The sequence below is a fragment of the Dromaius novaehollandiae genome, chromosome 19 (genome assembly GCF_036370855.1).
Source record: "Dromaius novaehollandiae isolate bDroNov1 chromosome 19, bDroNov1.hap1, whole genome shotgun sequence".
Lineage (NCBI taxonomy): Eukaryota > Metazoa > Chordata > Aves > Casuariiformes > Dromaiidae > Dromaius > Dromaius novaehollandiae.
The window spans coordinates 9,344,227-9,368,020 of record NC_088116.1 but is presented as its reverse complement, the minus strand read 5'-3'; the positions used below and the strand labels follow the sequence as shown (position 1 = coordinate 9,368,020).

Here is a 23,794-nt window from a genome sequence, read left to right as displayed (position 1 = left end):
TCCATCAGTTATATGGAAGAATTGTTAATCTTAATCTCATAGCAGTGTTGGTCCCCTACTTTGCAAATATAAAAATACTGTTTTGCTTACCCAGATGGTTATGTGATTCCTCACAGCCCAGATATTCCAGAGGTAGGAGCATGACCGTGAGATAGTGTTAAGACACATGAGCTACAGGTATTACTAATGTCCAATAATTTAATTAGGAAGCTGTCTAAGATTCTGGGGCCAAGTGTCCAGCTTGTAACAAATTTTTGGTAGGCGCAGAAATGGCCTACTTAACTTGTCTGTGATCGCACTTGGGGTTTTGCTTGTTCTTGCCCCACACATGCAAGGGCACAGCCATAGCCAGATGCCTAGTGATATGAAAGCAGAAATTTCTGTTTAATGACCTCAAGATACGCACACCGTTGAGGAGATGCACTACATAGAAGTAGTACTAGCGTACTTGCGGAACAATCAACGAAACCAGCATTTTTAATCATTTTCACTTGTTGCAAGATCTTGCATCTAGTTTGGTTTTATGTAATTGTCAGCATACTGTGTTTTTAAATTGTGTGGAGACTCACAATTATGGGTGAGTTTTTCTGTTCCTCCTCCCCCCCCCCCAGTACCTTGCAGCCTGCCTTCCAGATAACACTGCATCACTGGGAGATAAAAAGGAAGGGAAAGCATGGAATTTTAATAAATATCAGAATAGGATGGCTGTCTCAATTCCTTTTTCATACTTCTCCATGCTGCTCCTTATGCATCAGAGAAGTTCTTTGTAAAAATCAACAAGGCTATTAAGCTGTCATTCTAAAATTCTTTCCTGCTGTGAAGCCTAGAAAATGCTTATTGCAACTAGATCAATAAATGGAGAACATTAATTCTGAAGTGATTATAAGTGTATTTTGTTATAGTCATTCTATTTGTAGGCTTTGGGGGATGGAATTTTTTATTGTCAGTACCATCTGGTACACCATTGTTGGTATGGGGCCATCACAATGCACGCGGTGGAGCACTGCAAATCTTAAAATTTCTTCCAATCTTCAGAAGCGCATACTAGTGATTTCAAACTGAGACAAAAGGAAATTGGGTTTTAAAGAGAGGTGATAAAATTGTTTCTCTCCCTGACCGATTCCCAACAGAAATGACAAGATTGCAGATTCCCCAGAGGCAAAACATGGCAGAAATCTGAAAACCCTACTCTGTTGCTACTAAGAAATTTAACTTAAGACCAAACCTGATCAAGTAGTGATAAGCATTTCCTCACTATTACTCAAGGTAATAAGTGGGACCCATAAAGCAATGGTGTATGTTAGTTATGTGGCAAATGAGACAGGGGATGCGGCCTGATTTGTCTAGAAATTACACAAAGGCTGTGGCTCTTCTAGGTCTATGCCCAATTCTAGTTTCACTGTTTTGTCCAAAAAACGGAGAAAATTAAGATAAGGAACAGAGCAACTTTTCAAAGGTCACGTAATGGTGAAGCCAGGAGAAAACTATGAATTTGCAGTACTGTGGGCAATGTGTTAAAACATTTGTTTGAAGACAAAAAAAATGCTCTTAGACAAAAGGTGTTCAAGATGCGTAAGATATTACGATATTGCTCTTGCGTATGGGCAGGAAGGACTGGGAGCAATGAAAAGGGTAGCAGCTGCGCTGGGTACGTGGCTGGAGAAATGTTATTTCCTCTCTCCACTCTCCACCCGCTTCTGAGGCACCTGCTGCCGCTGCAGCTCCAGGCCTGTGCCCCCGGCAAGCAGAGCAACGCGCACAGGAACTGCAGCGACGATGGCGAAAATGGTAAAGGTAACGGTAATTGTAAAGGTAATGGTAAAGATGATGGTAACGGTAAAGATACGGAGCCCGCAACGGACCGAAAGCCGCTGCCATTTCCCATCGGCTGTGTCGGAGCTGCCGAGGCAGCCGCTGAGCGAGGCCTCCGCCAGCGCTAACGCCGCTGCGCCACGGCGGCACCAGAGAGGGAACCGCCGCCATGGGGGGGGGAGGTGCTCAGTTCGCCAGGCCGCCGCCGCCGGGAGGCCCAGCGCGGCCGCGGAGCCTCGCTAAGGCGCCCCCGAAGGGAGCAGCGGAGCGCTGGGCGCCCCCCGCACGACGCCTCCGGAGCGGGCGGGGCAGCGAAGCGGCACTACCGGGTCGCCGCGCGGCTGACCCGGCAGGGCTTCTGCGGCGCGGGGCGGGTGTCCGGCGCCGGGAGGCCCCGCCCGTATAAAGCGGCGCCGGCGGAGCCCGGCCCTGCTGCGCCCCGGAGCTCCCGCCGCGAGCAGGCAGCGGCGGCGGGCGGGGAGCTGCGCCAGTCTCGCGAGAGCACCGCGCCCGGCAGGCGGCTCTCGCGAGAGCGGCGGCCACCGGCCCTAACATGGCGGACGGTAAGGGGGGGAGCCGGGGCGAGGGGCCGGGCGGGGCCGCGGGCGCGCGGGGAGCGCCCCGGGCCGGGGTGGCCTCTCGGCCGGGCCCTGCTGGGGGGCCGCGGGCAGCGCCGGCGGTGGGGCCGCTCTGTGCGGCCGGGGCCGGCTCCGCCCTGCCCGTGGCGGGCGGGGCAGGCCAGGCCGCCGGCGGGACGGCGGGCCCCGAGCAGCCGGAGCCGCGGGACGCCCCGCCGGCTCCTTCCCGAAACTTCGCAGCTCGGGCAGGGCTGGGGGCGATGCCGCCGCCGCTGGGGCCCGCGCCGCTGCCGGTGTCCGGCTGCCTGCGGCTTTTGCTGGGGGAGACTCGGAAGCTGCGTCCAGCCCCCTCGTCACGGGGTGCTGGGAATCCTCGTTTCGAGCTCGGGCGCTCGCTAGGCGTGCGGCGCTCCCGCAGTGCTTTATTTGGCGGCTATCAGCTTGTCCCTTCCAAGTGCGCTTAGCTGAGATCATGAGGTCTGAAAAACACTTGGATGTTTACAGCTTTCTCCAAGACAGAAGCTTCTGCTTTTCCTCTGTGGAGATAACTGACTTGGCAAACTGAGCTGAAGCGCCCGAAGTTATAAAGGAAACGAGAACTCTTAACTTCCAGTTTTGAAAGCATAGCCTTCAGCTCCTGACGTGCGGCTTCCAGACAATAGTAGGCTTTTAAAAACAGTTGTTAAAGATTAGCTAAGATGCAGCAAATGCTGATCTTCTGGCACGCATCAGCTGAGAGGACACTGCAGTCAAGCTCATGTAACAATTTTTAGAGAAACTGCATGAGCTGAAATGCCTCTGATGCACGCTTAGCTGCCCAGGCTGTTAGGCTTGAGCCTCAGCGAGGCTCCCTGGTGGGCAGCAGATGCCAAAGATGGCCTTTCAGGAGATGAGCCGTGGTTTTCCCGCTGAGATCCTCAAGGATATGAGGATGTGGCTCAGACTCCTGCTCTGCAGGGTGAGCCTGCTGTCAATGCAGGTCTTGCCTTAGCCATCCATACTTCTCAAAGACTCTTCACAATTTGCGTTATTCTATAATCTTTTAGCTAAAAAATCCTGCAACCAGTGATTCTGTGTGAATAGGAGTAATAAATAAAGCTTGGAAAGCTGGAGTTGTAGCTTCTGGAGCTAAGCCCCCCTTCCCTCCCCGCTCCTTTCCTACAAGCCTCGGGTGCAGGGACCTGTTTTGTCCCTTCAAAGCATTCATCTGCAGATGCACTTTTCCATACCTGTGGAGTGATGGTATAAGAGGGTCAGCTGGGAAATGCAGGATTGCTAGTGGAGGGAGCTTGTCAAATTGTAGTCTTCTGCTTAGAAGCTGAATGCTTTTCCTGTGAAAGTGTTGCATCTGCACGCAGAAGTACTGAATTAGATGCATTGCAGTTACTAGCTGCAAACTGAGCAGTCCATAAAGACAAGAGCAGAGCATGCTTTTATAAGGGTTTTGTACCACCAGTACCAGAGAAAGCTAGGTGGTGCACAGGCATGGGTAAAAACTGCTGTATTAACACTTGAGCATAGGGCAGCAGGAAGTATGCAGTAGTATTTTTGGGATAGCTGCTGCAAAGAAGATCATAACTGCAAAAAACCAAGGAGGCACAAGGAAGTAGAGAGGGTGGTGAAGCAGTAATCTGGACAGCCTTGGGGAGGAGAGGATAAAAGGCTGGAGCAGTGCATGAAGGACCTCACTTGGGAAAGGAAGGAATTTATTCCCTTGCAACATTTCACTCAGACCTAGTTAATAAGGAAGCAAAAGCTTATCCATACAGTTGCGATGACTGCTGTGGAGGGTGGTGTGGACAGTACAATGGGTTCCACCGGCTCCTCCCTGTAGTTCTAGATACACACCATCTGTCACCCCGGTCGGTGCCTGTTCCCTCCCTGCTTATCTCTTTAGACTCAACTATCTCGCTGCTCTCAAGAATATTTTTGTGTCGTCTGAATGAGAAATGACACTGCCCTATTCTGAAGTCCTCTTCAACGTCTTTGTTGTGAGACTTAAACTTCTGCCAGTTCATGAAATGCTAGCCTGTCTGCCAGGAGTCTGTGTTAACAAATGCTGCTTTTATTTTCCTGCCTGGCCATCTGTTAACTGTATACCTAGACTGTGAGCTTAGGAAAGGAGCTGCTCTTTATATGCCTCTCCACAGAACCCAGGCATCCTATTCATAAATGCCTAAACTCTTGTTTAGGCAGAGGCCTACTGCTATTGTCTGAAAATACAGTAAGGCTGTCTTTTTTCAGTGTCTTTGTAAAAGTATCTTAAATGCTTGTATGCATTCAGTAACTGTATGCTAGACTTGAGACCTAGTCAAATAAATGTTCATACTTAGTGCAGGCTGTAAATAACATGTGCTCTATCAAAATCGTTGTCAACTTGGAGATACAGTGGTTATTTAAAAAAAAACAAAAAAACCCAACAAAAACAACAAAAACCCCCACCTGTCCTGCCCCAAAGTAGAACACTTGAGGACTGAAAATAGTGACAACAAAACTCTAGATTTACCAGTTTAAACAGAGACAATGCTTCTGACATCTGAATTTGAGCAGGCTTTCCTTTAAGTTACAATGCAATACCTATTCTTTAAATAAATGAATGGTGCACGGGGAAAACTTGAATTTTCCCCTTCTGCAGTGAATGATGACTTTCTGGATGTTGAGGGCTCTGTGTTGAATGGGCACCTGAAAGCTACTGCAAGATCAAATGCTGTCTGAAAGTGTGTGATAGTACCTACTACTCAGTTGATGTGCATGTGGTCGTGTGTAGAATAAGAAACTTGTTCTACAGCTCATCCTTGTAATCTTTACAGCACACAAATCCCTATCAATAGCTGTCGCTGGGATAAAACTGTGAATCTGGAAAAAAAGACTTCTCACAGCTTCAGTCTCTGAAGTTCCTTGACTGCCAATGGAGTGATTGTTAGTAGTTTTGCATAAAACTTACAGGGCAATCCAAAACAATGAAGTTCGTTTTCCTGCTGCTTAAGTTGCTGCTGCTTGAGGCTTTAGGGTAGTTCTGAAGGGTGTCCCAGTGACTCCAAAGTCACTTGGAGCCAGTGAGGTGGGTTTTGTAATATAAGGGTATTTGAAGTGTTGCCTTCTGGTACTGATTCTTTTTTTATTCCTGCCTTCATGCTGTCATTGCCTGGCTTGAAGATGCAGTATTTCTTTTAGATATCTGCCATGAGGTTCAGCAGGCAGCTTCTTGCTCCTAGCACTTGAATTCGTATTGCACCTAAAAATGCCTGGTTGTATGAACAGCAGTGGTGTTTGTACACCAATCTTCACAGCTGTTCTGAGTGTTTTTCAGTGTTATCAGCTCTTGGCCGCAATCGGACTCTTGCTTTCCCTACTGTAACTGTAGGGTTTGCTTTGTGTCACTGCTGACACCTTCTTTATGAATTGTTCAGGAAGGAACAGTTGCTCAAGAGACATGTCCTTCTAGTTCTGGGAATACTGAAACGGCATTTTTATGTTTAGATTTGGTGAATAGAGCAATGCTTCAAATGCTCTTTGGGGGATTGTGTGGCATTGCTGTTGGGTAGATCATGAAAAAATCATAGCATGTTTCAGCAAAATAAGGAAAAAATATCCCAAACTTGGCAACGATACCTTTTAACTTTTAAAAAATGAAACTCAATGAAAGTCTGGTGAAGGAAGTACACTTCAAAACCTGCTTAAGCAGTATTAACTGAAGAATAAAATAGGGTAAACTACCTTCTGTTTATCCATTACAGTAGGCATTAAGCTAAGAGACTTGCAAGGGATCATTTGCCACAGCAGTCCATCGAGGAGAGACTAGAAGAGGTGTTCTGTCTGCAGCAAACTAGAGAAGGATGCTCAGCCCTGGGGGACCTGTGTGGGAGCAAGGCCAAGGCCTGCTATGCTGTTGAATTTCTTCTTACTGAAGCAGAAAGAAAACTGATCTGTAGAGTTCAGTTCTTTGATGTTTATAATAGGGACTTACATTTATTAAATGTTTGAGAAAATTCTGTGGAACAGGAATTCTTGGCTAGTAGGGAGGAATCTTATAAGAACCTTCCGTATGAAATCATCAGGTACCTTCCAGATCTCTTTTCTTCCTCCCTCCACATTGTTTTAAGACAGGTGGTTTTGGATGTGTACCTTATTTAGAAACTTTTCTTAATGATGGGGATTGCTGGGGGTGGAGGGGAATAATCAATTAACCAAAAATATAGCTATATGTATTTACTTAGGCAGCTGATCCATAAATAAACCTTTAAGCTTAACCTTCTCTTTTTTTAAGCAGGCATACAGATTTTTCCTTCCAGCAGCAAAGCAGAGATTCTTGTCATATAGGTGACCTTGGATTCTTGTGTCAAGCTCTGCACTGTTGTTCAGTGAACTAACTCACCGCAGTGACCATTTAAGTGTGTGTGGTGGGAGAAGGGGTTCTACAGTGGGGTGGGAGTCCTTGATCAGGGATCAGAGAGGCCCAAATGCTGTTGCTACTCTACTTCTGAATGCAAGTAGCCACCGTGGGCTTAACTCTGCAGTGGTGCCTTGTTGCTGCAGTGCCTCCGACAGAGGAGTGTGTGTCTACAGCAAGTAGAGCTTCCTGTATCAGATTTAAAAACAAAACAAAAAACTATATTCTGCCTGACTTCAGTTATGCCCTTGGCTGGTCTTCTGAAATGTAGATTATGGAGAGGGTCTGTCTTCTGTTCTGCTGGCTGTTTCCTAAGGAGTTTGTTATCTGGCAGTGCAAGTGGTCCTAGACAGGTGAGTTTACTCCGAAGTAGATGAGTACTGTCACCAGCGGTTCTAATGCATGCTCTTGCTTGGTGCCTCAGCTGTAAAGTCAAACAGCATCCTAACTAAGCTGAACTAATAGGCAATTGCTGCGAAGAGAGTTGGTCTTCTTTACCATAATTCCCACAGTCATGGGCTTTCATGGTTATAGGAAGCTCCTCATGTCACTCATAATAGGACAGGATTCAGGAACGCTATTTATAACTAGCTATTATCCATGCATTCTGACAATTTCCATGTATTTATGGCTAGCAGTGTTTTAAATGGTTTCATGTTGAGCATGTGATACCTGAGTAGTGTGGAAGAGGAGAAAGCATTAAGTGCTGCATGATTCAACTAGTGTGAACATGGCTGTAGAGTAGCAGTGAGGTCACCCACAGATGCCAAACAAAGGTGTGCAGTGTTTCAGCCTTTTGGTAATGTTGTGTGTTTGTGTGTGTCTGCAGAGGAGGTGGCCAAGCTGGAAAAGCACCTCATGCTTCTCCGCCAGGAGTATGTAAAGCTGCAGAAGAAACTAGCGGATACAGAAAGGAGATGCAATCTTCTGGCTGCCCAGGCTAACCAAGAGAATGCCAGTGACACTTTCATCTGCCGACTTCTTGCCATTGTAGCTGAACTCTATCAGCAGGAACAGTACAGGTGAGAAAAATCTTTGGGGAGGGAAATTACAGGAAGTTTCACTGACTTAATTTATTGGTTTAAATTAACTATGAGTCTTGAGGCAAGAGTTTTCTTGTCTCTAGTGACTGACATGTAAATAGGGTCCTCAGGTGCAACTGCAGCTGTAAGAGCATGCTAAGATCAGGTAGCATATTGAATCCAATTTTTTGTATCAAGAGCTTCAGGTAGAAGCTTGTGCTTATGAGGTCTGCATTTAAGACAAGTAAAGAAAATAGGTGACTGACAAAAATGGTCAACAGCTAAACTCCCTTTGAACAGAAGTTCTATCTTAACATAGACCTCTGGCTAGCTGACATGTTAATTACACAATGCGTCTTCTAACAACCACGGCAAGGTCTGCTTGAAAGCTTATGTCCTTGAAACAAGTTCTCTTGTATGTAAGAAGCCTGATTAAACCGACTTGGTTGTACTAGGTAGCAAATCTTGGGTAATGGTATAAGTGACTTAGTGGTGTAAATGATACTGTATTTTTGTATCTTGACATAAGATTAGATTTCCTGATTTATTTTCCATAAGCACATTAAGGACCATCTTCAGTAGTCCAGATTCCTTAACTGATTAGTTCTGAGACTGCATTGGCACATAGCAATATTTCTTTGCTATTTCTAAAAGCAAAGTCAATACAGTATAGGAGGTCAGGTGTATAAAGGGAGAATATATAATTTTGTTTAAAATAGTCCCTTTCCCCCATCTCCTCATTAGCTTCCCTAAGAAATGTTTGCATGTCTGGCAAGATAAACTTACAGCATGTTGGTAAAAGATGAGAGCTCTTAGCATATGTCAGAGTTGCATTACTACTTCATTGCTGTTCAGCTTTAGATTTAAATGCATGGAATAGCAGTCCAGTTATATAAAAGGAGGAAGGAAGCAAGTCCCCATGTAAGTATTTTGTTATGTAACATCTCTGTATTCTGTATGTTAGTTCAGCAGTGGTTTGATTTAGAAAATTGCCTAGAGAAGTACATCTGTATGGTCAGAACACGTGCAAGCTATGGGACTTTAAAATAAACTGGGCGTGTAGTTCCTAACTACAAAGGACGCTTGGCATTAAAGGGGTCAGAATGGAATTGGTGGTTTTGTCAGATGGTCCCTTGAGAGAGAGAGCGGGCGATTCTTGGAGTCTCCTTCATACTCCAGACTGCTGTCAAATGCTGTTTGTTCTCTTGCTGGTCTTGCCTGAAACCTTTGGCTCTTAGCAAGCTTAGCTGACAGTGAGGACACTGCAGCCTAAGTATTTAACCTCAAGATTGCTGGATTTTCTTTACCTTATACAGCAATTCCCTAGCAGTTTAGTTTAAAATGAAATTAAAATAAATAACTCCCAAACCCTGAACTTTATTAAATGGTAATGAGACTCATCGCCTCCCCCTGTTCCCCCCGCCCCTTAATTAACAAATGGGTCACTTAGCAAAATATCAAAGCCAGTCAAATTTCATTGGTTCCGTCAAACAACTTGAACCTAAATCTGGGTATCAGGACATAGATACTGTGGGAATGCTGAATCTGTAGCTATCTAAGCACAGTGGGAGCTTTTATCATACATGTTTGTGCTTTTCCTCTTCTCAGTGATCTGAAGATAAAGGTTGGGGACAAGCACATCAGCGCTCACAAATTTGTGCTGGCGGCACGCACTGAGACTTGGAGTCTAGCCAACCTAGTGTCAACAGAGGAGCTGGATCTGTCAGGTTAGTCATTGCCGAGTAGTGTGTGATGCTTTGATTGTCTTTGGGATGACTGAAGAAAGGGCCTGCTAGGAAAAGATTACTTAGCATTCAGAATACTACTGTTCACAGAAAGTAGTGCTTAATTCATTAATTATGAAGCTCTGTCTCTGAAACATGCTTGTAGGTTTGCAAACTAGGTGGCCGTGTTAGTTAAATCAGTTTTCTTTCTCACAAATGAATGGAAGTTAAGAATGGTGGCCTGTTTCTTTTTGAGTAAGCTAAACATGAAAAACAAATCTGTATGGAGGAGCTCAACTTCCTCCTCTTTAGGTCAGGCTGCTTTTGAGGTAGTGTGCATAACTTGCTGCTTAGAGTGTATTAGGAAATAGGGAGAAGTTTTGATCTTTTGTAAAAGCTATTTACTTTTTGTATTTTGATACCTTTGAAAATAGGCTGAGGATAAGTTTTTTTGTTTGTTTGTTTTTTGAAGGAGTCTTCTGTGGGATGGTGTTTTGTTTTACTGTAGCTGTTTCTTGCATGTGATTAAGTTGAGCAGTATTTCTGCAGATTGAACCCCTTGACAGGGATAGTATGGAGGAGTCTTAGCATGCAGTTAATCCTTCAACAATGAAAAGGGGAGTGAAGTTGAACAGGTTTGCAGGCTGCTATGTTGACTGTCAACCACTGACTTCACTTGCTACTCTTAATCTTATCATGAATCCTAAATGCAGCCAAACTGGAAAACAGCAAGTCAGTTTTGTGAGGCAGCAGAAGTTTCCCTGTAGAAGGATTTCAGAATCTTTCTGCAGCTGCAAGACAACAGATGCCAGGGAGCAATCTCAGACTGAACACTGTCAGCACAGGACTCTTTAATCTATGCTCATTGTAATTTTTTTTACAAGTGTTAAGTGACAGTCCATAGCATTTCTAGCTCCAACTTCACCCTAGTTTGGAAGTCTCAAACATAGTCTTGCATGTTTAACAATGCAAATATTGCTTCATTATAGTGTGATGCTAAAATAAGTGCTAGTGCCACTTTCCCCTGTCTAGAATCAAATTTTTTTAAACTTTCATCAACTGCACAAGATTAGGGTATCAAGTAATAGCAACAAGCTGTACACTTTAAAGCTTGACGTAGTTCTTAGGAGGCTCTGTTTAGAACTTGCAAGTTAAGATGGCCTAAACTAAAATGCAGGCAATATTCAAAATTGTTTTTATAGTTCGTATAATATGCAAAATTTCATATCCCCTTTAAGAGCAGAAAGAGATAAATGTCTTCTCTTTTTGGAAAGAGAAAGTGCATTTCAGCCAAAGCAGTGCTGATGATAGCTCAGGTGGGTTTCCTGATTACTTCAAGAACATTGGACCAAAGATGTTTGTCTTACCAAACAGCCTGTTTCTTAGGCACTCTACCAAATAGTACTTGGAATAGCATGTAGTCTGCAGATAATCTGGGGCCAACTTTTCATGTAAAAGATGTTTTAGGATGGGTGATTCAGTTAACTATGTCTTTAAAAAAAACAAAAACAAAAAAACACCACACCTTAAGAGACTGATATTTTCTTATACTAATGGTATTTTTGTTATAACTTGTATGCTCTTGTGTTGTCTAGTAACCCTCACTTATATCCTTGTGACTGGGATTGTATCTGTAATACTTCTGACCAGATGACAAAGGCTCCTGGCCCATGAGACCTGTATCTCTAGCAGCCCGTGGTGTAGGTTTCTATCACTTCAGGTGTAAAAACATGCAGACTTGGAACTGGTGTTGTAAACACCTGAAGCTTAACCAAATTCTTAAACCAACTCTTTTGCACCATTTCCTAGAAATGGTTCCCAGCAGTTTTAAGTACTCTGTAGATCTTTCTAAGAGGTAAGCGATGTTTATTGGAATGCAGCAGTTCATAACACATGGCTGTCGCCTTCAAAGTGAGGAAGAGAGGGTTCTTAAAGTGAAAAGGGAGACTTGGGTGTGTCAAAAGTAGGGATTAAATTCTGGATTTGGTCATAATGTGAGGGAGCAAAGGCTTAAAAGGAGAATCACTGGCCTGGCCCCTAAATATGCAGTGTTTATCATAGCAGGTAGGAGATGTTATAGGGCTCCCTACATTCTGCACAGTCTTCCAGGGGCAGAAAAGACTGTTTCTTTGGTGATGCCAGCATTGCTGCTAGATTTTTTTTTTTTTAATTTCTGATCAGTCTTGCCTCTGTTCTTGCATTTTGATCGAACTAAAGCAGTACAGTTTCAACCCAGCATCTTTTTCCTGGTAACTGTAACTTTAACAGTGAGAGGAATATCAACTACTTGAATAGGTGATTGTTCTTTGGGTATCTTATTAATCCCTGTTTGTCTGTGCTAGATGCTGACCCAGAGGTAACCATGGCAATGCTGCGCTGGATCTACACAGATGAACTTGAGCTAAGAGAAGATGATATCTTCCTGACGGAGCTCATGAAACTAGCTAATAAATTTCAGCTCCAGCTGCTTAGGGAGAGGTGAGTCTTGGTAAATACACTGAATCTTCTATTTGAACAAAGTCAGAGAGCTCAAGAAATAAGTTAATAGCTGCTAGCAATTGGATGAACCTTTACATCTTTAAAGACAGACTTGAAGTTTTTAGAATGCAACATGACATTCAATAGGTCACAGGAGATGAAGCCTTGCACGGTAACTTAACTGTAGCAGTTTTTCTCATGTTTACGTTCCAGTTCCTCTCCCAGTCAAACTAACAACCTTAATTTGGTGTTGAGAGGAAGTGGAGAGTAGTATGTTAATAATAAGCTCTGAATTGTTGCAAGAAAGGAATTGTAAAAAGAATGCTGTAGCGAATCAATGTCAAAAAGTAGCTTGTAGTATTAAAATGCCCTAGGTGAAATTTTCTAACTTAAACAGCTGTTTTATTGTGTCTCAAAATGGCAGCCTTCCTTCATAAAGAAAGGTAATCATGACAGTACAATGCTCTGTCGTTTTAAGGAAATATCCTTATTACACCATTATAGTAGGAGCAAGCTTGTCATGAATATATCAAGTGCTCTAAATAACTGCTTAGGTCCGTAGTGAGAAGCCTGAATGTGCAAAGGGAAACCTCTTCAAGTTTCCTGCAACTTTGAGGCTTTGAATTCCTTCAGAAGTGAAGTACCCTTTGGTATGAAACTTCAGCCCAAGGGGTGTCTGGGGTTGTAGCAGCACTTAGCATCCTTACTTGATCTGTGCTTTAACAGTGAGTCAACAGGAAGAAGCCATCTGGACTATCAGCTCTTCTAACCTAGAAGTCTACATCTGTAAGGCCAGTGCTAACACTGCATTCAGATTTTGTACCAACCTAACAATATTATCTTCCTGTTGTACTAATTAGTTTCCTTAAGTGTTGCCTGATCACAGTAGTCCAGCTACAATGAGAAGGCTTAAGTGCAATGTGCTCATAGTTATTAGTAGATATCTTGGTGGGTATTTGTACCCAAAGGCAAGTATTGTATATCATACTTATCTCCTGTTTGTTTTTTATGTTGAATAACTGCCTGGAGATCACTGGCATGCTTAACTTCATCTTCAGTTTGGGGTACTTGGCTTGTTACTTAAAACTCAAAGTAATAACTTCACACCCGTAAAGAGTTTGAATCTGCTGTTAAAACTTATGTATATTTTTTTTAATGAAACAGATAGCTGTATTTGGTCTCTTTCTAGCTTCAGCACAAAAGCTGCTTGTGATCACTGTAGCCCTTATGAAGTAGGGAAGATGTCTGTCTTTACAACAGTGAATGAACTGCAGCTTGTTCCGCTGGGAGAACTAGGATGCTTCTCTCTTCATGTGGACTCCAGCACTGTGTTTGGTGCTATCATGGGAATCTCAGCTTTGATAGATGCCGCTTTGATAGGAATCTGTGCTTCCTGAAACTGTTTTGCAGGGGTTCTGATTAAAGTAATGCTAAGCAGCATAAATAGATAGTAAAGCAAAGCCAAGCCATTTTCTTTTAGCACCCAGCAAAAGGAGTAGAACTCATATAGCATGGGAAAGCGGTTACAGAAAACTGTTTCCTGATTGACTGAATGCTGACTTTCCTATTTTGACAGATGTGAGAAGGGAGTTATGTCACTAGTTAATGTCAGGAACTGTATTCGTTTCTATCAGACTGCTGAGGAGCTGAATGCTAATACTCTTCTGAACTATTGTGCTGAAATAATTGCTAGTCACTGGGTAAGTACTTGGATGGAGGGAAACAGGAGAAAAATAAGTTGGAGTGGAGATACTTAAATTGTAGAATTTTGCTTAACTTCAGAGGTTAGACAATACAGTATGTTTTGGTATGGTAGCATCCAAGCTTCCCATTTGGAATGGGAATTATATCAGTTGCTGCATAGTTTTCAGTGACTGTTGCCCTGTTGTGCTGACTTTGTTTGCAAGGGGTGGCACCAGTGTGAAAAGCTCTCACATCTGTCTGCCTTGCCCCCCATGTAAGTGGAGGGGCTTCTCCCGAGACAGGAATCACTTTTCTTCCCTTGACTTCTTTCTCAGTTATAATTATAAGATGCTTTTTTGGGCAATGTGTCTTATTCACTATTCTATAGAATACCAGTTCATAGCTACGTAAGAAAAATAATGCATTAAATGGCTCTTAATTCCTCTTTTTTGGTTTGTTTTCCCCTTTTTGTCCTCTTTGGAGGTAATGTCCACTGTCCATCTTGAAGTGAACTTTTCATGATGAAAGAGCAACTTATAGCCTGAAGAGTTGTTCTGTTGAAATACCTTGCTCTAGAAAGCTTCTTCCCCTGGTAAATTGAGCCAAATCAAAGAGATCGTGTTCTAATAAGGAAGAGTTGTGTATCAGATTTGGATTCTGAACTGTTCAGAGGTTCACCTGCAATTGGTTTTTGTCAATACGATTGAGAATCCCTGGCTTTTACTTTCAAATATAATCCTTGACAGTAAGAGTCAAGTCAGTGGAGAGTTTCTTTCTAATGGAGGGAGCTGCAAGAAGTCTTGCAACTGACCTGGAAGTGCCACTTGTTCTAATATCTGTATTACTTTGGGGAAAGCTTGATTAACTGTACTGTAATGAATTCTTCAATAGTAGTAAGCCTTTTTCTCAAATAACTTGAATCTGTGATTTAAACTAATTTACTGTCTTAACTTGGAGATTGGATATTGATCTACTCTAAGGGTTGGTGAAATGCTTTTTTTCCCCTGCCTGTAGACACAGGGGAGCAGAAAACCTCACTGTAACAGGTCTTTCAATTTAATTGCAAGACCTGTTTAACCTCCTCTGAATGCTTCTTCCTAGTCATAAAAGGCTATCTTTGGCTATCTCTAGGTGACACACATGGGTCTGTTCCTGCTTGTTGTTATGCCATGCATGTTATCAAAGTGGAGCTTTAAATGAGCTTGTTTTGTGGACTTTAATTGCATTGTGCAATGCCAAGTTGTTTACAAACAAGATAGAAGTATTGTTTACCCTTTGCTTTTTTGTTCCTTCTAGGATGACTTGCGTAAAGAAGACTTCAGTAGCATGAGTGCTCAGTTATTGTATAAAATGTTCAAATCAAAGACAGAATATCCTTTGCATAAGGCGATTAAAGTTGAGAGAGAAGATGTAGTCTTCTTGTATCTTATTGAAATGGATTCACAGGTATAGTGAGACTGACTTGCTGTGTGTTCTAAAATTTGGTGTTTCAAATAGCTAGTTTAATTGCTAGTCTGAACCTTGTTATCGGTTTCTGTCCCTGACTCTTTTCATTCGTTGTTTATCACTACCATAGATGCTTCCATTTACGTAATGGAAGTTTGGCTACCACATCAGAGTCTTCGTAAAGATTAACTCAGTGTTTCATAATACTCTTAGAACATATGCCTTGCATGCAATAGATTGTATCTGATATGATCCAATACCAGTTACTGTTGTGCACCCTATAAGTCACTATATAATAGTACACTCTGTTAATTCATTGTAGTTCAGTAGGCATCACTGTTACTTTGAACAAATCCTTTTTTCTTCTATTGAATGTTTGAAGCAACAGGTATTTGTCCTGGTCAGGTGAACATGCTAAAGCATTAGCTAACTAGTTATCCCTTGGATTTTAGGATGAGATGTTGAAAAAAGGAACATTTGAATACTTTTCCTAGTACCTTGTTGATTCTGCCTGTATAGGCAGAATCTTCAATAGTGTACTAGACTTGCTTCCTGTGGATTAAAAAAGGCTTGCAGACAGAACTCCTGTTTTCTCATTGATCAGGCCTCTGATTAGATTTGCATGTAGGAATGCTAGTCTTCTGATTGTTTTCCTGTGTTTTGAGAGGTACTTAGCCAAATGCAGCACTAATATTTTGTGTTAGAACTTCAGCTCTAACATCACAGTGGTTGGAATGGGCTGTTAAAATTTCACGTTGGGCTGTGAGTGTCTCTTAGTATAACTAATGTCAATCCACTAAATTGTTTTTATAGCTTCCTGGGAAGCTCAATGAACTGGATCACAATGGAGATCTTGCTTTAGATCTAGCCCTCTCCCAAAGACTGGAGAGTATTGCAACTACACTGGTCAACTACAAGGCTGATGTAGATAGGGCAGACAAGAGTGGCTGGAGTCTATTACATAAAGCTATCCAAAGAGGTAAGTAAATAGGATATGAAGCCTCTTTAACTAGCAGTTATTCCCAGCTTGGAATATATATTCCAAAGGCTATCCTTGTATCACTCTGTAATTGACACTTTATTTAAAAAAAAAAACAAACAAAAACCCCAGAAACTATCTGAATGTAAATGCTAGCCTGCTGTCTGGTCAACTAAACTTGTAGTATATGATATCAAGAAACCATCTAGAACAGCATTGTCTGGCAAAGGATATAGGTAGATATTGAGAGCATTCTAATGTGGCAACACACTTAATGTTTTTCTGGCAGATAGCTGAATCAAGCTATATCATACATGGACAACCTAGCTACAAAATGAAAGGGAAGCCTTTTTGTAGACCTGGGTTGAATGCAGCATCTACTTCTTACTGATCATGGTTAGCAGCAAGGGTCTCCCCTACTGGACAGCAGATAGAGGTGCTTCTGTGCTAGTTTAAATATCTGCAAAGTTCTTCCAGCTCCAGTTAATAGCAGCATGGTTAATAGAGTGGAGCTTGAGTACAATTACTTGATTATCTTGAGCTGCTCTCAACCTTAGAGTGCAAAATGCATCTTATGAGAACTGGAGCACACTAGGACCTGGTTGCCATGGCCACAATACTCAGAAGGCTTTGGAGCAGCAGCGTCTTGGCTTATGGCCAAGGTCTGGTTTAAAACAGATTTCTAGAGCATCATGCTGCTACTGTCCTGCAATGATTATATCTTTGGGCAGCTCTCTGGTCCAGAAAGTACAGCAGGGATCTTACTTGTGACTGGACCTCATAGGTGTCGTGGTGCTACAAGAAATTAAAAGTATCTGCTTCTACTGGCAGACAAAATCCTACAAAACTGAAACTACTTCTAAGGGAGTCTGAGAGCTCAATACAGCTCGTGACTTTTCTTTAATCTCTTACATATCTGAACAGGATAATGTTGATGTTTGCTCCTATGAATGAAACTTCAGCAGCAGGAGTAGGAGACCTTCTAGGCATAGGTCAGTGTTGTGGTGGCTGCAGTCTTGTGAAGCATTAGCAAGTTTGCAGCAGGCTGCTTTTTATAATTAATACTTGCATTTGTCCTCTAGTTCTAATGCCTGCTTTCAGTCTAAGCTAAAACTCTGAGAATGAATGCTTGCTTTTCGGCAACTAAGCTTCAGTGAGTTAATCACTGTTAACAACCACATATTCTGGAAATGGAGCTAAAGCAAATTGTCTGAATCTGCCATGTGATCCTTATTTCCCCTGATCACTGAAGAAGAGTGGGGGAATGTCATATACAGAAATTGGGGAAAGTGGGATTTTGGTTTTGGCTGTTGGATGTGATGCAGCTTTTTATGCTGCTTAAACAGGTAAACAGTTTTCTTTGTTCTCCAGTCTCTTGTTCAGGACAGGCAATTTGTGTATACCTCTACTCAAACTAGTATTTGGAATATAGGGAGTAGTAATATGCTGAAGTGCAGTGTGGTGTTTCAAGTCAAGGTCTGATGCACTGAAATGGGCATAACTCCTGGCTTCTGAGAAACTCTGAGGGAGGGAGTTCTTAATGCCTTGCATGGTGGGTCCTGACTGCTGAAGCCATTAGGTCGTATAGCAGGGCCTAAACTTTCAAGAGATAAACAAGCACTAGCACAGCCTTTGCTATGTAGCAATACTGAACAGATAGTGACTAACTTCCAACTATTCAGCTTTTGACTGGTGCTGTGGAATAGTACCTCTTGGTCACAGATGACCTGTATGCTTAGTCTCACAATTTGTCCAATTGTGCATTAGAGCAGCAATGGATTTATCTTAACTGATACAGGAGCTAGCAAACTTATTCAGTATCACCACATGAAGTAAACTAGTGTTTGAACTCTAGAGTTGGCATGTAACCTCTAGGGAAAATGCTTGTTCTGAGGGGTTATGAGATACCTTAATCCTGGCTTTGTGGCAAACTGTTCTTGGAGTTACCTATTGCTAGGGCATTCTAAGAACAGATACTTCTATTGGAAAGATTGTATGGTACAGAGGGAAATCACTGAATCCATTTTCTGGACTTGTATAAAGTATGCAGGGTTCCTAACATACCCACAGATAACCTTCTTTCCTTCCACAAAAGGAGATAAATTTGCTGCAAACTTTCTTATTAAAAATGGTGCCCGTGTGAATGCTGCTACACTGGGAGAACAGGAGACTCCTCTGCACCTTGTGGCATCATACAGCCCCAAGAAGCATTCACCAGATGTCATGGCAGAGATGGCACAGATAGCAGAATCTCTCTTACAGGCTGGAGCCAATCCAAACATGCAAGACAGCAAAGGAAGGTAAATACTGGCTGAAGTAACTTCTGCTACCAGTTTGACAGATAATAGTGTAGTGATTAGATACAGCCCACTGGGAACATGCTCAGGTCTGTCAGCAAGGCACAGATGATACTGGAAGCAAGAATGATCAGGTTGTTGCTTCGGTGTTTGACTTGCTGATAGCACTGAAAGCAGAAAGCTGTGTAAGTTGAATGATATTGTCACTAAACATACCCCGGGTATGGAAAGCTGGGGTGAGCTGACTGATGAAATGCGGGGTGAGCAGTTTTCCTTTATTGGATCACTAAACACTGAAGCAAGCTAAATTTATGACAAATGGCTCTTCCTAAAAAACACTTCTCTTAAAGCTGTCAGTCAAACTGAAATTATCTGAAAGAGCTAACGTTTGCAGTATATTTGAGATGTCTTTTTTTAGTGTTTTGGTACATGGTTACTGAAGTGTAGAGTGTTTAAGCTGCTTTATGGGTTGGGCTGGGTTGGCAAGCAAGCATGGAAAATGATGTAGGAAGACTTTCAAAGTACATGGACTACTCAATTTTGATAAGTTAAAGGATTTGAGCTCTTACACTATATGCTTGAAGGTTAGCTATTATATTGATGTAAAGAATTGCTTACCACTGAATTGACTGGAACCATATCCACTAAAGGGGTGGCTTGCTTTGTCCAGATGTACTTGGGCCCTTTTGCCTGAAAGCAGAGGAGAAGGTTAACCCCAGAAGTCTTGGGGGGAGAGTTGGTGAAGAATCTTAGGTAGGAGGATCTTGCATAGGAGTGTCTCACTTAATAATTTAATTGTACTTGGCTTCAATTGCAGGACCCCGTTACATGCATCAATTGTGGTCAGGAATGAACCTGTATTTAGTCAACTCCTCCAGTGCAAACAGTAAGTTTCTTTTAAATGCAAATTACAGTGAGGTTGCTGTGTACAGTGGAGGTATGAGAACTGGTTTAACAGAAGTCTTTTAGACCTTTTGGCCTTGTAGGCTTGCAATAGGCTAGGGATGCAAAAGTGTAAGGGCTTTGCATAATACAAGATGAAAGTAGTCTTCCTACACAATGCCAGAAGCCAAGCAAGCTTGTTGTTCTGTAAAGAGGAAGCAGACTGCATCTCGGTGTTTTTTTTCTGAGCAGGGTTAGCTGAAAGAATGCAGCAATAACTTCATTCATAGTGGAGCCTAAAAGAGTAATAAGACTCTCATGTCTTAATACTTTTTCTGGATTTAACTTGGATTCTGCATAAAGCTAATACAGATGACTTTTACTAGGGCAAAGAAACAGAATACTTCATTTGGCTTGGCTTCTCTTTAATTGAATTGAGAGCTCTTGTACACTACTCACTCACATGCAATGGAACTTGTCTCTGTTGCATGGATCTTGTGGCAGTCCAAATCCAGCAATGCCACACTTCTCACAGGAGCGATGAGCTTAAACTTAGACATGCCTTTTGGTGACCTCTGGTACTTGTTTTAGAATATTTACAAATTCTTTGAAGTACGTGAAGCTAGAGCAGGCTTTTTTTTGGCAAGTAAAAGGGTTGTCAATAAGATGTTAGATAAATTAGTACAGCTGTTAAGAGACTTTTGAGTGCTAGAAGCTGCACGGGGAATGCTTTTTAAGGCATAAATTGGGGGATGTTAACTCTTATTTTTAGACTAGACTTGGAACTGAAGGATCATGAGGGAAGCACAGCTCTGTGGCTTGCAATCCAATATATCACCGTATCCTCTGATCAGTCTGTAAATCCTTTTGAGGACACCCCTGTTGTAAATGGAACCTCATTTGATGAGAACAGTTTTGCAGCAAGGTTGATCCAACGAGGCAGCAATACAGATGCACCAGACACGGTAACAGGTAAAACAGAGGTTTGTATTTCTGTTTAGGTGGAAGGTTTGTGCAAGTTAATTGTCTGGTGCTACTAACTGCATTTTCTGAAATCCAAACTACTTTAGGCTGTTTAAAGAATTGGATGGAATTAGGTAAAGATTTCTGGGGAGTGGAATATAATTGTCACAGTTCTTGCTGAGCACATAGACATAATGAATGATAGGTGGTAGCAACTTCTCTCGGTGCTGGAACTCTGACAGGTCACAAGCTGAGCTTGATTTGCAGGACGTAACAAAAACTATAGACTCCTTGCCAGGTCATGACATCCTCTTTATAGTTTCAAAATATGTATTTGCTAAATGGCAGTGCACGTGACAGTGCAGCATTGGGAGAGGACAACCAGTAGATAGGATTTTCTTCACTGGCTTCAAGCTTTAATGTTGTAAGGTAGTAGGGAAGGTGCTAACACTGGGTAGTGTCGAGGTGTAGTTGGAACAGCACTCTAACTACATTTAAATGTTTTTCTTAGGAAACTGCTTGCTTCAGAGGGCAGCTGGTGCTGGAAATGAGGCAGCTTCTCTCTTCCTAGCAACTCATGGAGCAAAAGTCAACCACCAAAACAAATGGGTAAAAAGTAGAAGCTTCTAGACTTTAGTCTGAAAGTTCCCTTGAATGCACTGTTCCAGAAATACAATACCAGAATTTTTTTTTCGAGAAAATGAATCTCTAAAAGGTGGTTAACACCAGCTTCAAAGAAGTCAGAAGACCTGAGTGTTCTGTGGGTTTCAGATACTTCCTAGTAATTGTCCTGCTGTTACATTCTCTTAGCACTGCTCTTGCAGCATCACCAGGGGTTAGCATGCTTCTAACACTTCCTCCTGCTGTAGTAAACTCCTTATGATAGGTTACTTCATGTAGTTTGGAAGTTCTAATAAACTTCAACTACTAGGACTTAAGTTTTACATAACCACAAAAATGGGTATAGTCATTTAAAAGCTACTTCTCTAGTTCATGACTTGTCTCAAGCCTTTAACCTAATCCTCTGTCTATTAAAGGGAGAAACACCCCTGCATACAGCATGTAGGCATGGCCTAGCAAACCTGACAGCAGAACTTCTGCAACAAGGAGCCAATCCTAACATCCAAACTGCAGAAGCAGTTCTTGGTCAGAAGGATGCATCTTCTCCAACAGCAGAGAATGTCTATCTGCAAACTCCTCTTCACATGGCTATCGCTCACAATCATCCAGATGTGGTGTCAGTCATCCTGGAACAAAAAGGTATGTCTTTTTTTTTTCCCCTGGTTCAAACTATATTGATGATATGATGGGCTGGCATGTCTAGTTGCTAACTAAACTGTGTTAGGAAAAACTACAAATAACATGTGTTCTCCTGTAGGTTTTGTTTAATTAGATCAATTAACAAGACTGGTTAAACAAGCAGGTGACTTTGGCTTAAAACTAGAATGTTAAGTTGTCTTGAGCAGATGTGTACTACTGATCTTTCCGAATGCTCCACTAGGGATAGTGGACATGAACTTTTAGCTGTTCTGGCTGTATAAGTGAGATCCCCTTCCTCCCCTGTCAAAGTATTCAGTTCAGGTGAATGCAGGAATTTACTAAATACAGGTAAAGTCTCGCCACAGGAAGATGCCTTCTGTGTCCTTCACCTCCTTCAATAAGAGGATTTTGAGCAGAGTCAACACAGCTGTAATGGCAGCATTAGGCTTAAATGAACACTGAAATACTAGCAGAGTTCTCCACTTATGGCATCTAGGTATCTCCCAGATTCAGCTGGCATAGGTGGGATTTGGGGGGGGGGGGGGGGGAGAGGGGAGCGGAATTGAGTGTATCTTCTTTCCCAAGGAGCTGAGAAGGAAGGATGCTGCCACCATCTTGCAATATAGCCTCCAGTGAAGTCTTCATGCTCAGCTTTATATAAAGCCACCCAGTTCAGAAACAGAAGCAGTAATGGGGGAAGGCTAAGCCCCTTATCCAGAAAGCTGGATGGCTTGGCAGAATGAGTATTAAGATTTGGTGGTATTGCCACTGCTGCATAGTCCTAAACAGTCCCAGCATTTGGGGAAACTCGGGATAACTTATTACTTGCTCAGGAGGGGATTTTTTTTTTCTTCAAACTGACTGGGTAGACGAACAGTCTACTTGAAAATGTTAAAGATGCAGGAGTAGCAACGTCAGTCAGCAACTGCATGTCGAATGCAAGAATGCTCTTAACTCTGAATGCTTTGTTCTAGCCAATGCTCTTCATGCTACCAACAACTTGCAAATCATTCCTGACTTTAGTTTAAAGGACTCGAGAGATCAGACTGTGCTGGGATTGGCTCTGTGGACAGGTAAGTGCCTGCAAAACAAGAATTAGATATGTGGAAGACATGATGTGAATAAGATTCTTGGGACAAAGCAACAGCTGTGGGTTCATGGCCTGACTTGTGCTGCTAATGAGAAGCTGTCTAGGAGAGTTTGAGGTGGTGGTTTTTGGCTTCTAAAAATGAGTATTCACATCTAGCTTACTAGTAGGAAATTTTTTTTAGCCCTGCAGCTTCATTTGTTCGCTAGGGGGTAGCCTGGAGCTTTTCCCCACAGCTCTACTTGCAGCTGTGTGGAATTGCTCCACTGTGTGAACTCATGAAAAACACCAATGAAAAGTTCACCATATTGTGTCTGTTCATGGTTAACTCTGTAGAAACTGGTTAATACACTATTACTTTTTACAAAGGGAAGGTAAGCTACTTTAAGTGGCTGCGAAGGAGAATGGAACAGAAAAACTGAATCAGAAGATGCTTTCTTGCCGGAAAAGGGGAGGGGGGTGGTTTTGGGAAAACTTGATAGTCGCAGTCAAGTGATGGTTCAGCCTTATCGGCACGTCCTCAAAAGAAAGTGGGCGTGTGGTCACCAGTGAATCAACTTAAGTGTGGTCCTACTGAGCTGCAAACAGATGTATAGAGAATGACTTCTCATACTCTGAGCTTAATGAGATATGAGGCAGAATATTTAGTCATATACTCTGTTCTGAAGTGCCAGATATCATCCATGTGTGAAAACACTTATTGTCTGGGCTTCTGCTTTTTCTTTTCCAGTGATTTTAAAATAAGGGAACTAAAATGTAGATTTCTTTTAATCATTGACTTAATCTCCTGGAACGAGAGAAGGAAGCCATAAGCTAGGCACCTGAATGATAAAGTAATATTCATGTGAATGACTAATGAGTATAATGCCAAAAATCAATATGTTTCTTGAACAAAAGTCAGAGGAAGTATGAAGGATTAGGCTAGGTGTGGACCTTACTAGATTCAGGCTGCAGAACTAAGGGAAAATCTCTGCTGTATGTCAAACCATATCTGGTGTCTTCAGGACAAAAAGGAGTCGATAATCAATATTCTACAATTAGTCCATCAATGAATATCCAAGTTATATAGTTATGAGTTTAGCTCATATATGTAAGTTTTCTAACATTGAATCAGTATGCCTCTTATTGAAAATGGAAAGCTTGAAGCCTTATTTGTTAAGCTTTAGAAGGTCTCTGAACTGAAGGTAAAATAC

The 23,794-nt window shown here is 42.3% G+C and overlaps 1 protein-coding gene across 1 annotated transcript in view; it reads left to right on the top strand.

The window, feature by feature from the left end:
- The first annotated feature begins 2,200 nt into the window (after positions 1-2,200).
- Positions 2,201-23,794, top strand: part of ANKFY1 (ankyrin repeat and FYVE domain containing 1) — a 34,474-nt gene continuing 12,880 nt past the window's right edge. Inside the window, exons 1-13 of the mRNA XM_064523424.1 lie at positions 2,201-2,375; positions 7,610-7,802; positions 9,411-9,529; positions 11,869-12,004; positions 13,581-13,704; positions 14,984-15,133; positions 15,947-16,112; positions 18,208-18,412; positions 19,227-19,295; positions 20,064-20,263; positions 20,766-20,863; positions 21,292-21,514; positions 22,489-22,587. Coding sequence (XP_064379494.1) covers positions 2,366-2,375; positions 7,610-7,802; positions 9,411-9,529; positions 11,869-12,004; positions 13,581-13,704; positions 14,984-15,133; positions 15,947-16,112; positions 18,208-18,412; positions 19,227-19,295; positions 20,064-20,263; positions 20,766-20,863; positions 21,292-21,514; positions 22,489-22,587 — 1,792 coding nt within the window. The 5' untranslated portion in view covers positions 2,201-2,365. The remainder of the gene's footprint in view (positions 2,376-7,609; positions 7,803-9,410; positions 9,530-11,868; positions 12,005-13,580; positions 13,705-14,983; positions 15,134-15,946; positions 16,113-18,207; positions 18,413-19,226; positions 19,296-20,063; positions 20,264-20,765; positions 20,864-21,291; positions 21,515-22,488; positions 22,588-23,794) is intronic.